The sequence below is a fragment of the Hyalella azteca genome, unplaced genomic scaffold, assembly GCF_000764305.2.
Source record: "Hyalella azteca isolate HAZT.00-mixed unplaced genomic scaffold, Hazt_2.0.2 contig12830, whole genome shotgun sequence".
Lineage (NCBI taxonomy): Eukaryota > Metazoa > Arthropoda > Malacostraca > Amphipoda > Hyalellidae > Hyalella > Hyalella azteca.
Window position 1 is genome coordinate 38,875 of NW_025942775.1, and position 13,937 is coordinate 52,811.

General features: G+C 41.0%; 1 protein-coding gene across 1 annotated transcript in view; it reads left to right on the top strand.

Annotated features, from left to right (window-relative positions):
- Positions 1–9,364, top strand: part of LOC108673989 (fat-like cadherin-related tumor suppressor homolog) — a gene marked incomplete at its 5' end in the record, with an annotated part of 29,615 nt that extends 20,251 nt beyond the window's left edge. Inside the window, 6 exons of the mRNA XM_047883414.1 lie at positions 103–2,439; positions 2,885–3,218; positions 3,431–3,505; positions 4,487–5,446; positions 7,659–7,820; positions 8,397–9,364. Coding sequence (XP_047739370.1) covers positions 103–2,439; positions 2,885–3,218; positions 3,431–3,505; positions 4,487–5,446; positions 7,659–7,820; positions 8,397–9,136 — 4,608 coding nt within the window. The remainder of the gene's footprint in view (positions 1–102; positions 2,440–2,884; positions 3,219–3,430; positions 3,506–4,486; positions 5,447–7,658; positions 7,821–8,396) is intronic.
- Positions 9,365–13,937: the final 4,573 nt, after the last annotated feature.

Consider the following 13,937-nt stretch of genomic DNA (forward strand, 5'->3'; position numbering starts at 1 on the left):
TGTTAATTTTTATTATTTTTTATTTAATGTGGTATTTTAATAACTTAAAATTTTTACAGCCGCTCTTTCCTTTATAAATTTTGTTTTTATCTCTTTCAACAGGTGATAAGCGAATACATGCTTCATATCCGCGTGTACGACAGCGGAACTCCTGCGCTGTCGTCAGACACCACCGTCAACATCACGGTAGTGGAGCGCTCTAAATTTGCTCCCACTGTTTTCCCTGTACACGTGACCGTCTTCTCCTACCGCTCGGCGTACAAAGGAGGCGTCATCGGGAAAGTCAATGCCATCGATAAAGATCCATACGACACGCTTCTCTATAGCATCGTGCCCTTCAGCAAGGCTGGCAGACGCTACGGGGACGAAGACTACTTCGATGTGGATGCTGAAGACGGCACGCTGGTAGCTGTCACCCCGCTAGACGCTGGCACCTACCGTCTTAATATCTCCGTCTCGGATGGCAAATTCCAGCGCTCTGTTATAGCTTCTATTGAAGTGCGCATCTTTACGCAGGCAATGGTAGATAGTTCAGTGATCGTACGCTTGGGTTCCATGTCTCCGGAGGTCTTTATCGCAAGGTACAAGAAAGCTCTTATCAGCAGCATTGCTTCAGAGCTCTATCTGAGTGAGAGCCAAATTGTGCTCATTAGTCTGCAAACTGTTGTTCATGAGCGATTAGAACGAAGGCGCCGAGAAACAAATGAGGGATTAGATGCACTATTAGTCCTGCAGAAAAATAACCAGGAATATTTTACTCGGCTGGAAACGATTACATCTTTAGCAAAAAGTCTACCTCGTATTAAGAGGAAACTGTCGCTTGACCATTTGAGTATAATGGAATCTCTGTGCCGCAACAAGGAGCAATGTTCAGGTAATGGTGACTGTATTGACGTAGTGGTCGTGAAAGATGAATCGCTCATGCCCCTCAATACGAGAGTGGAGAGCGTCGTGCCCCTGCGCTTCGAGCACAATTCTGGATGCATCTGCCACCAAGGCTTTGGTGGTGACAACTGCAATGATCTGGTCAATGCATGTGGCCACCGGCCTTGCTTTGAATATCAGGTGTGTACGCCTACAGACCTCATCCCTAAAGGACACTTGTGCCACTGTAAGATTGGCTTTTCTGGGTCCCAGTGTGAAGTTGATGTGAGTAGATGTGATAGCCTCTCTTGCTACCACCCCGTCCGACCTTTATCATTCCGAGGCAAGAGCTATGCCCAGTACGAAGGAGTTGGCGTTAATGAAGAAAGTTCTTTCCAGCTGAGCCTGTTCTTAAGGACGCGTCATCCTTATGGAGTCCTGATGCACGTTGCCGGGACTATTGATTTCAGTACACTCGAAGTTCTTGATGGTTACCTGCAGTATCGTTGGGAATGTGGCAGTGGTGAAGGAGTCGTTACATTCGCTAAGTTCAAAATTAGTGACAATGGCTGGCACTTTATCAACGTAACGCGAAAAGGAACTTTATCTGTTCTGTCTGTGGACCATCAAGAGGTCTCGAGTGTTGCCCCTGGTGACAGTGATGTTCTTAATCTGCTGTCCGATACATTGTACCTGGGGGCCAAAATTTCAGGTGATCACTCCCATACTCAAGCGATCAGTCGTGGTTTCATTGGTTGTGTTGACGAAATAACTCTGAATGGCCACTCACTACCGTTGTCTCTAGTGACGACTGGATCAGGCGCTACAAAACTCAAACGTTTCGTCAACATTGAGCTCACATGCCCTGCAACTTTACCAGCACCAGGAATATGCGGGTCTCATCCGTGTCTGAATGGTGGAACATGCACTGAAATAAATAAGACTCAGTACGAGTGTTCCTGCACCGACCGATACTCGGGTAAACAGTGTGAGCTGGACGGAGCTCCATGCTCCGACTCGCCTTGTCTCAACGACGGCGAATGTCTTGTCGTAGGGAACTCGTACTCGTGCAGTTGTCCGGTGCGCTTGTCTGGAAAGCGATGCGAGTACGGGACTTTTTGCAATCCAAACCCTTGCTTAAATGGCGGGCGTTGCGAAGAAGGCAGTCGAGGCCCCATTTGCAAATGCCGTAACTTCGCAGGCGAGCGATGTGAGCGCGACGTCGACGAATGCAAGCAAATGCCGTGCCAGAATGGCGGTACCTGCCTAAATTACCACGGAGGCTTCCGGTGTTTGTGTCCCTCTGTAGCTAGTGGAGAATTTTGCACTGAACTTGACGCTCGTGGTGAGTCAGGCATCAACATTGCCCTCGAGGATCTCCTGGTCATAGTGCCGGTAGTGCTGCTCTTCGTGTTGACGGTTGCCTTCATTCTTTTATGGCAACGACGTCGCTGGCGCCGGAAGAACCTGCAACGCAGCAACCGAGTCAGGCTCACTTCTCACGTCAAAAATGATCTCAAGTCTGATTTAAGACCTCACAGAAACTCAAAGCTTTGCAACGTTGAAGCTGATCAGGTAATAGACTAAATTGCATGAAATATGTATCTAATCATGATATATAACGATTACTTTACGACTTGATTCAATGTTTAAGCTCTTGCATTCCAATGTAAATTTCTCGATATCTTAATATTTTTTGCGAACAGTTTTTAATTTGAATAGCTGATAAATTTTCTGGAGAAAATAGTTGCTATTCTAGAGCATCTCGTCTTCGACCTTTTTTCTGACCTTTAAGATGAAAAATGCACATTATGATGATCCTCAGAGTGTGAAACTTTTAGTACCTAATATGGTTTGTGTGTATTATCATGTGTCACTCCTGTCCTGCAATAACCGATTAGTAAAAACTACCTTAACGAAAAAAAACTTAATCTCAAATGTATTTTTGTAGGCGATGATATTTTGTCTTTTTATTTTTTACGCCTATCTGAAATGATGGTTAATATGTAAATTGCTGCAGCTGAACATGCAGTACCCGACGATGCGGCCGCGGTCCCTCATCAGTTCCGAGGACGAGTCTCTGAAGCAGTGGACGGAGGCGCCTCAGAACACTCAGGACGCCTTCGAGATGGACGTGCTCAGCCACCCTGGCGACGGCGCCCGCAAGATCCCTCCTGACGCAGCTTCGGGGGATCCCAACATGGACAAGAACCTTGACCGCAGCAACCCTAGTTACGTTAAGCTGGTGGCGCAGGGAGACGGCAACCTGTACCTTGCAGATCCCAGCAACGTCCAACACAAACCTTGGAATCACAACTACAACCTCAACGACCCTCAGTATAGCTTTATTAAAGGTGAGCTTCTGGTTCTCGGCTCTCACTTCGCTCCATTGCGTCGCTCTTATACGCGAAAAAATCGATATTTTTGTAATTATATTCCACAAAATTATTGACAATAATAATTGTATGTTTTCATGAAACAAAGTGTACTTATATCTTTAGCGTTACGATCGATTGTAATGAAACACTCATATCCCGTTATCTTGATGAAGGCCTTTATCTAACAGGGGAAATGTACGTGCCCGTGCCACTGTCGCCTCACACCTGCTCCCCTGTGGCTGCTGCTGCCGTTCCTAAGAATTGTAAGTGTTGGACTGAACTGCTTCATCATAATGGCTGCGTCTGTGCAATGATTACGACAAAATTCACTCATAAGTTTAATACAAATAAACTTTGCTTACGAACCTTAGCTAAATATAATTGTACCTTTCATGCATACAATTCGTTTAATACGAAAGAATGCTAACTTGCTAAAAGCAGCGTTAGGTTTTAATCAAAAATTGACATTTCCCAAGACGCGGTACCGCTTGTTGATTCACCTACGTCTTGACACAAACGTTCTAGCATCCCATCTCATGGAATTCTCCAGGATCAGGTCTCGACGTGCACGACTTATGTGCAGCAATATTTTGCTCTGAGTTGTTCTTGCAATGAAGTCTCCTTTCAGAACTGTTAACGAACTAGAACATTTATTCATTCGTTTGTACAATAAAATTCTAATTCCAGTGGGAATGTCTTATTTAACTGCAATAGCGGCGCTTCATAGTGAATAATTGAAAGACTTAGTTAACAGTGCGTTAAAACTGTAACCTGCGCTGGACATTCCTCTCTTTGAAGCAGAATTGTTTAGCCTATAGTACTGGTGTGAGGAAAGCAGGCGTGTCTCTTTCTAAGGAATTGAATGTAACTTTCACACGGCTTTTATGTGAAAGTGAAATAATTCTTTCAATAGTCGTTACAATTTTAATAGGGTACCTTTATTTGTATTGATAATGTTTCAATTATGCTTCTCTGAATGTTAGTCCAGGGACTTTAATTTCTTACTACTTTACAAGGGAAGAAATTTTATGGGATTTTATTTTTCGTCGCTTATGTGTGTTTTGCTAAAGTTTTCACGATTAGATTATCTGATGTCAAGTGATAGTTTCCCTTTTTCCCCATAAATAATCATTTAAACTTTCGACGCAACGCATGATCAACTCCTAATTTAATACGCTCCATAAATCTTACGGTACTCTAGTCGTTAAGGATAAAAATTCAACTAAATTCATTTTCGATGTCAGCTCGTTCACATTATGCGCCCACGGACGAGATCGGTGAGAGCAAACTCTCCGCTGCTCACCGATTGGATCCCTCGTTTCTTCAAAGCCACGAGACAACAAATCCTGGACACCCAGAGCAACCGAGTCCAGGATGCTTGGAGTCGCCTGCTCATGGAAGCTCTCAAAATCATCCGAGTTCAAAAAGTTTCAAACATGTTACTCCAAAGTCTGAGAATGTACACTTCTTTCCATTATCCAAATCATCGGTTTGCTGTAAAGAGTCTTCTCCGAATTGCCAATCACAGGAATGCGTGTCACAAGTGTCCAAGAAAGACGTGTTCAAGCAGCGTATCAGTATCCCGCTGCTAAGGAAGTCTCAGATCAAAAAACCACTGCTTCAGTCCTCATCAAATGACAAAGATGAATGCCCAGCCTCTGACGAAAAAATGACCGAGTGCGATATTAACACCGCAAATTTTGGTTCTCACACCAATTTACTGTCATTTTCCATTAAAGAAAGAAAGCCAAATTATGAGTGTATCAGCTTTTCATCGCCATCTTCTCCTGCTTTGCATAATCTGCCAATAGAGTTCCCGTCTTGTGATAATCTTCTGTTGGCCACTGAGACTCGTCCTTATGATGTCATGACAAAAAGCGATTTCTCCGCTAACAGCGAATACCGCTACTCCGACAGCGCCTGCGACTCTGAAATGGACTCCAGCCTTCAAGTCGGATCCCTCCAGAGCAGCGTGTACGAGAAACGTTTAAGCGAATTATGTGCCACAGAAGATGTTATTTACCGAGCTCCTTCTCGTGACCGCATATCCCAGTTAAACATAAACAGGCGTGGAATCTGTTTCAAAGACTCCCAGGACGGAGCCTGCTTGCTTCAGTTCCAAAATGATCTCGATGAAGATCAGGTTAACTGCGAGGACTCGAACGACTCGGTCGGTCATTTGATGACGAAACAAGTATCAATCTGTGAGTGGAACACATTCGCTGTTTTTATTACAACTAACAGATTTGCTGCACTAAATGAATTTTCCATTTTTGTGGTACGAGAAGGTTTTTCATCTTTCAGTCGAAATTTTAACTACTCAATTACTTAATCCTCTGAGCGTTAGTATTTGATTGATTGCAGTAGTTGTAATGCTATGGACGTTGATAATCATCATTAACAGTGTGTAATCGGTTCGGAACTTAACATGATTTTGTAATTTGGTTTCTCCTCTGAGTTCATATGTAACAAAGTCGAGTAGGGGTTCGGTTCGAGAGATGTTGCGTACCAGGTATCGGGAACTTACAGTGTAAAAGTTGCGTGTGTCCCGATGTGAACGACTTCGATGACCTGCTATTCAATGTTTCACACATTACATTATCTACACGTTACATTATCTTGATGCAATCATCTAGTTCATTTCAAATGTTCTGAGATTATTGTCAATTATACTTTCCCTGCCATCTATTCTTTGAGATCTCCGTCGAATTAGATTCACTAGAGCGTAAAAATGCAAACGCTGGTGGCTGTGTTCAATGTAATATGCATGGCACCGCATTCCAAGATCTGTTGTACACTTTGATTTGTCATTATTTCGGGCTCACAAATAATCTACTGACCCGAATTAACATTTTGGCTATGCAGTTTATCTGTACGAAGCAACATGGATTTATATGATAGACGATGACGTCTATTTAGCGTCATCGCGAAATAGACTAATTTATATTACAACGCTGCGTGAGATTATTTATTAAATGATTGCTTGATGAAGAGAATCCGTACTCGACTATATATTTTTAAAATATCGACGAAGTTTTCAAGAAGAACTCAGAAAGGACTTTATTAATGATTAGAAGTTTATTGTTGCTGAGTGGAGGTTTTCTTGAACTTGAAAATTATAAACGAAGTTAAGTCGTGTATATATATTATGGAGACGATTCCATGATATCCTAGCTAGTGAATGTTCCAGTTGAACCATAGAAGCTGTTTTTTCAATGACGATACGTATACGTATTAGATATTTTAAATCATAACATCTAAGAGTTATCTTCATTACAATTGTCAACTATCAAGGTTCAAGTTTCTTGCATCAATTTTAGATATTTTTAAGCTTGCATGATTGTGAATAATGTTGTGAACTAATTGAGTGAGCATGGCGTGATAACGCATCGTCACCGCTCTTACGTTCGTGCACTAATGGCATCAATCATTACGGGCAAGAATGTAATTAACATAATGTTCTTAATGTGCAATAATTTTATTAACCTGTATCATGCAGTATCTGATTTAATATGGGCAAATTTTTATTTTACTTTTTATAAATTGTTTATTGAATCGTTAATGTGCCTATTGACGCTCCAGGAACAACTCCAATGGCGAACCTTTTTCAGCTCAACTTGTCACCGGACAATTGATCTGGTCTCATGATATACTCGTCATTGCCTAATCAGGATTTTCCTCGTCCATCGTGGTTGGACTATTTAATTTAATTTCAAACCTCTTTATGCACATCCCCGTCTTATTGAGATCAATATTTAAGGCTGCAGTTGTGAGTGTTCACCCACGGCAGACACACGCAAGTTGCAGCAAATTCACGAACTTGAATAACGAATAATCTTTGATCAATTCTATTCAATGAGTATCGTATACGATTTAAAACGTACAGGTAAATAAATAAAATTGTCATATGTAGATAGGGAATACAGCTATTTTAGCCTCAATCAAGGCCATGTCTCTGGTAAAAAGGTAAATGAATTTTACTTGGGTCTCAAGTTATGAATTTTAGCAAGTCTCAAAAATTCATGTTTTACTTATACGATAACTCACATCAATTTATTCCTTTGTTTTATCTAACTTCAACGTGCTGGCACTAGAAGGGAGAATATTAGTCAAACCTACAAAGAGTACAACATTAGTTGTACTCTTGACTTTTGTTTGACTCATTAGACAACATTAGTCAAACCTACAAGAACATTATAGTCAAAATCAGGCCTTATTTGCTCCTATAAATGTATCCTTTTTCTACCCACGATGTTGGTATTGCAGTGGCGGCCGAATATCCCGCCTTATTTGCACCTATAAATGTATCTTGTTTCCACCCACGATGTTGGTACCTATTGCAGTGGCGGCCGAATATCCCGCCTTATTTGCACCTATAAATTTATCTTGTTTCTACCCACGATGTTGGTATTGCAGTGGCGGCCGAGTATCCCGCAGAAGGAGTTGGCGGGCGGCCCGTCACGCCCCTGACAACCTTCCGCGGCGCCGACCAGAGCGCCGGGCGAGCGCAGCAGCTCGACGTCGCGCGACGAGGCGACGACGACGATGACGGTGGAGAAGTTCGGCCTCTGCTGCAATGTGAGTTTTGGTACATGTGTGAATGGCGGCCATGTTGGCATTACCTTCATGAATGGCGGCCATGTTGAGCGTTTTTATGAGTGGCAGCAATGTTGAACATTACCTTCATGAGTAGCGGCCATGTTGGGCGTTACCTTCTTGAGTAGCGGCCATGTTGGGCGTTACATTCATGAGTAGCGGCCATGTTGGGCATTACCTTCATGATTTGCGGCCATGTTGAGCGTTTTTATGAGTGGCAGCAATGTTGAACATTACCTTCATGAGTAGCGGCCATGTTGGGCGTTACCTTCATGAGTAGCGTTAGATATTAACCTTTTCGTGTCTGCTGACATGTGAGATGTGGCTATGCTGCTTATTCATTGAAATAATGGGTTCCTCCTACTCAATGAGTTACGGCCTTGATGTGTGTTGCTGAGGAACGCGCCTTGTTTCACTGTTTTCCTCATGTTGTGTACCTCTTTTTCTATGTGGATTTCAGTATTGCTGTTTCTTTTAACAATTTATATCAAGCCTGTCTACTTCTCTAGACGCAAGTGCGAGTGTATTTAAGTGATAACTTTCCCCCGTGTTTGCCAGACACGTCCCAAGCGCTGCCCGAAGTGGTACTCTGCAGTCAGGACTCACAGGCTGCCGCGGCAGCGGCTGACCATCCAGCCGGCAGCTCCTTAACCAACGCTCCTGAGGCTTATAATTACTCCGGCAATCTGAGGATTGGTCATGAAATGGTCACAGTTTCGGATGCCCAAGAGTTGTATCCTTCAACGACATCTTCCCTGAACAGCTTACGGCAAAATTTACCCAATAACGTGCTTCAAATTTCTGGCGATGTCTCCCGGGGTTCTAATTCTCCGTCGATGTATCGTGTTTCATCTGACAATGAGTTCTCGAACAACGTTTCGTCTCCCCCCGCCAACAATATAAGTCTAGACTCGAGTGACGATGCTATCAACGAAACTCCAGTGCCAAATTCTATCAAACTGCTCGGTGTGAACATGCCGTACAACATCGTCTCCGACGAACTCCCACACGTCAAGATTAGCAATACTTCGTCCTCTGATCTAACACTTCCTAGCATTCCAAAAATCCGCAACGACAGAAATATGCGCACCCATCCGCGCTTGCGCAATGGTCGCGACGATGCGGCGTCTGGCGCTCGGATGGGCAACCCTCGTCGCCGGCGTCCCATCGTGCGCGGCGACTACGGCCGCGTGTCTGACTTGTCCTTCGCCACCGACGACGATGTTGGCCGCAACTCAGACTACGAGACGTCTGACCTCGAGAACGATCGGATCATGAGCCAGACGGAAAAATTGTGAAACCCTTCATGTTATTAGGAGGATCTGAATAACTTCGTGAACTGCACTCACTTTTGTTCTATAATGACACCGGAACAATTCCAAATTAATGCAATAATATTTTATCCAAATGTGTTTTAGATTTTTTTTAAATGACTGATTATCACTACATGTCTCTAAAATGTATGTATGACGATTTGGGAATTGCTCGCATGTATAATTGTTCAGTCTGTGTTTCTGAAGAATTTTTTGATAAATTGTTGTTGTTGAGGTCCATCACTAACCTCGAGAATTATTATTCTTATTGTAAGTGATGAATGTGGGTGCATTCAGATACAAAAATGATTCAAAGTTGTATTCACGCAATGGCTTTTCATTAAGAAATTCTAAAACTAAAGATCTACAATCTACAAGTCATTGATGTGAATCGACTTGACGATCTCACAAGAGGATATTAGTGTCAATGCGTAATTACTTTGAGTTCCTCGCTCGCCATTTTGTTCTAACGCTTGTTAGCAAACTAAATCTCTCGAAAATATTCACTTTTTGAGATCATGTTACACATTTTCGTTGTTGTAAGTGAATTTGTCGTGTCAGTTCCAGTGGTTTTTCATTGTATAATTTATGCTAGTCGCGTATAGTGTATGTGTGGACCACGGGCAAATGACCAGACTGCAAAAGAAGGCAATATTCGCGTCAAATAGCTACGCTAGTATAGGCTCATTATCTACGGCATTATCATGGTGGTTTCTCACCCAGAGAAATTACCTGTTCAATCAATCAACTGTATGGCAGTCGTGTTGTAATTTATTACTACTCATTTATTGATTTAAATAATAATTTTTCATGGTTCTCTCAATGATGAATGTTTTTGTCCACTCCAAATTTGAACTCAATTTATGAATTTTATTTTTTTCGACGGTGTAAAAAAGTTCCTAAATTTATTTGTACATTTTCTTTAGGAATTTATTTAAAGAATCGCAAGAATAATTTTAAAAGTCTTTGTTTTATTTTAGATTTAATTACTCAATCTTGCAAATTTGTGCTTGATATAAGCATGAAAGGCGTTTAGCGGTCCATATCTTGTAGCCCAGAGATTATGTTCGATGCATTCCATGGGGGATTTTGTGTCTGGGCAACTGATGGAAATAATCCTGTTTCGTCTCCAGGTTTTACTACAGAAAATGCCGTATCATAATGGCAGTCAGCATTTGTGTGATTGGATCACCCTATTTATTGTAGAAGTAAAGTAAGTGTATCAATGGGGCCAAGTGTAATACCTATAATTTTTTGGCTCGCGCAGCGTTGGTTCTTAAGAGAGTCCCTTATTCAGCTTCAGTGGCCTCAATGTTTTGTAGCGAGTTCATCCTTATTTCTATTTTTTGAAGTCGATTCGATGTCTTGTTTACAATTTTTCTAATCAACTATCCCGCTTTTTCACTTGCTAGATCTGTTTATTCTTGGACAGATTCCTTGTTCCGGTTATAACCTCGTAATCGATTATATATAAGCACATCATTCAAATATCATGCACAAATTTCGGAACAAGATTGTGTAACATCAGCTTACCTTTCCTGGGTGTTGAATTGTAGACTATTTCCATGTTGATCTCTTTAAATGCCAGTTCGTTCATCCATGCTGCAGTGCAATCGTTAAAAGATAATGTATTTACTTTCTCGAAGAAAGCTTTTAAAAAGCTGGGGTCATTATTTGACTAATTTTTAAACGAATTTTTGCTCTAGATTTGTAAAATATCACAATTATTCCTAGAAGCCATTACAGTTATTTGGTGAAAATTCTACCGATTAATTGAACTCTTGTTCGAAGATACCAGGATCAGGTTGCTCTATAGAATCGCAATTCACAATGATATTGTTGCTGACTTAAACGGTGTCCTCGTCAAGTTTGATCCATTAAGTTCCTATGTATTAGGAAATATGAAATATAAGGTAAATTGCTCACTGACGAATTGGAGAGTCGCTGCATTTTGCACCTCGTTAATTTACACTGGCTAACTCATTCAAAGTTTTTTTTCAGGTGTCTTTCTCTCATGTGTTTAGACCAACTAAGCTACAAACAACTCTCATTCCTCGAAATGCAAGAAAAATTTTTATGGATTTATTTACTATCTTAAGTTCAGAAATGATGACCGTAAATTTTGTTGAGTTTTGTTTCCCAATATGAACAAGCCTCTTTTATTTGTTACCTATGACTTTTTGTTTCAACAATGAAACAGCAATTCTGCCATTGAATTATGTGATCTACGAATTTTCTAGAGCAGACTGATCAATATCCACTACCCTGATCATCTGACTTCGATATGCGCGTACGAATGCATTTTCTGTCAATTCAAGGATGCCTATATATACGGCACTCACAATTTCCCAGCCGTCTCGCAGCACCGACCATCTCGGTTATTACAGCGACATCATCGGTGTTTTCAGATGACCAGCCATACAAGATCTTTGTATGGCTTTATGAACTTTATGATGTTATCAATAAGGTACATTTTGTACTTAGTTTGCCTTTCATGTAAAATTTGTGAAACATTACAGCCTGACGCACTCAAGTCCTGCGAGTCTTATGAGGATATTGCACTAAACAAGTTCGTGTCCAAAGCACTCGACATGGAATAATCAAAAGGTTTGTGCGTGATGTGTATGCAATGCAGGAACTTACTATCGTTCGCAATAGAACTACTAAAGGAGTGCCGGCGACTGGAATCATCGTGGAAGTTCTCCGAGGTGTCATTAAATTGTCATGCTTGCACAATCCATACATGGTCGATGATCGATGCTACATACTGGACGATGCAAATTTTATGTTTAGATTTTAACTTGATTGATGAGGCCGATCGTTTAGCGTTTATATTGACGTTAGCAAGTTGTATTTTTCAAGGCACCAAAATAGATTATTTTCCGAACGACTATCCTTGTATTATATAAATGGTCCTCAGTAGCGCTGTTTTTTCTTATTTCGAGCAAAATATGTTTATTTTCCTTTCCATATCGTTGTAACTTAGTTAATATTAATATAATATGTGTACACTTCCCTCTGTAGGTTTTCACGCTGCATTTAGGGTGGCATTTTGTACATACATTTTTATGTGCGATTCATAACTAGAATGTTTCCTTCCATCTTAAGTTTTCATCATTTTAACTGTAAAGTTTCAAGCTTTCAGCCTGCTAGGCTCAATTTCTACAATTTGCTGGGCCACAAACTTAGAATCTTGGGTAATGTCGGTTAATACTGTTTTCTGTTCGAAATGTCTGTAACTAAATAAAAACGACTTTAGAGAGGGAGCTAAACATAGTAGTTTGCCCACGCATTGTATATTGATATTGTTTATGGCGGTATATTAAACTTCTAGTCATTATTAGGTAAGTTGCGTTTCAATGCAGTTACTGAATTTAATTTTTAATTTCTCTTCTCTTTTAAATTTCGGGTGTTCGTTTGAATCCAGTGCTATTCGAGATAACATTCTAGTGGACCATATCTTACTGTACCCATCAATGGGTACAACCAAAATAGTTTTTTTGGTTGTACGAGTGGCTTGAAACGTGCACGGTTTCCATTTATCTTACGTTCCTTGAAAACTTTGTAATGGGGGATATCGATAGATTAGAATACAACTATTTATTCTTCACTTATGTCCCTCTTCCATCGTTAGCCATGCGGATGTTCCTCGTGAACATATACTCTTTACTTGATGTTTTCATTTATTTACAATCACGTGCTTTGAGAACGCGAATATTTTTGATGATGAGTGCCCTGCATATTCATTTTGTGGTATTGCAGTTCCCAACAGTGACAGTGATCTAGTATTTCGGCAGGCAGCATATTGTGGGGGAGTTTACGTCGAAAGAAATAAGACTTTTTTTTTATTTAGTCATGCGGAGCTTGGAATGATGAGATGAATGGGATAAAATTGTTTATCTGTCTCTTCCAATTGACGATCTCGACCTATGCGCATTATCTCCATCGACTGTTAAATTAATGCTATGCATTGGAGTGTGATCTGCATTTTGTAAATACAAGGCACCAAGAACTCTATTTGTTACTGTCCGATTTTTCACGATCGCTTAGCTCATAAAGTATGAACTACCGTTAAACATAGCGTAACAAAACTAGTCATTGTGATGACCAGTGAGCCTACCCTGCCACTTCGTTTGAAGCAACATGATTCACTCCACTGTTGAACTCTTGAACTTTTAAAACTTTAGATTCCAGACAGTACATCAATGTTCAAATTCAGCATTGGGCTCGACCACGCCGAAGAGCCTCCCAAAAAATCTAACTTTATTACATTAGTGTAGGTTAGACCTGATTTACCTTAAAAATACTTGAAACATGTATGAGTTTAGAGATATCGTATGGACTTCAAGCACAGGACTTGGTGATGTTACCTTATGTTGGTCAAAATAAATCTTCCAAGCAAGCAGCCTCCCTGATAGCATCGTTGACGCTCCGAGTATGAACATCTTCAAAAACAGACTAGACGAAGCTATGCAAGAGCATATGTTCAGTCTTAAAATGCCTGGCAAATTACGGACCAGGCAATAAGTCCAGCAGCTATCTCAATCAATCGTCAGCTATGGAAAGATCGGGTTCCAAAGGCCGGATCCCTTGTGAATCAAGTCACGAAAACTCGAAAAGTTCAAGAATCGGCAACAGGCCATGGGCATATTTCTTCAGTACCGACACTTCTATTCTCAGCATCCGTCAGTTTCAAAACAGTTGCTGAACAGAGCTCGTAATTCACCGATTTCAGATCTGGAACTAAATTAGCCGAAAAAGGGAAATGAAAGTTCGAAGTTTGATG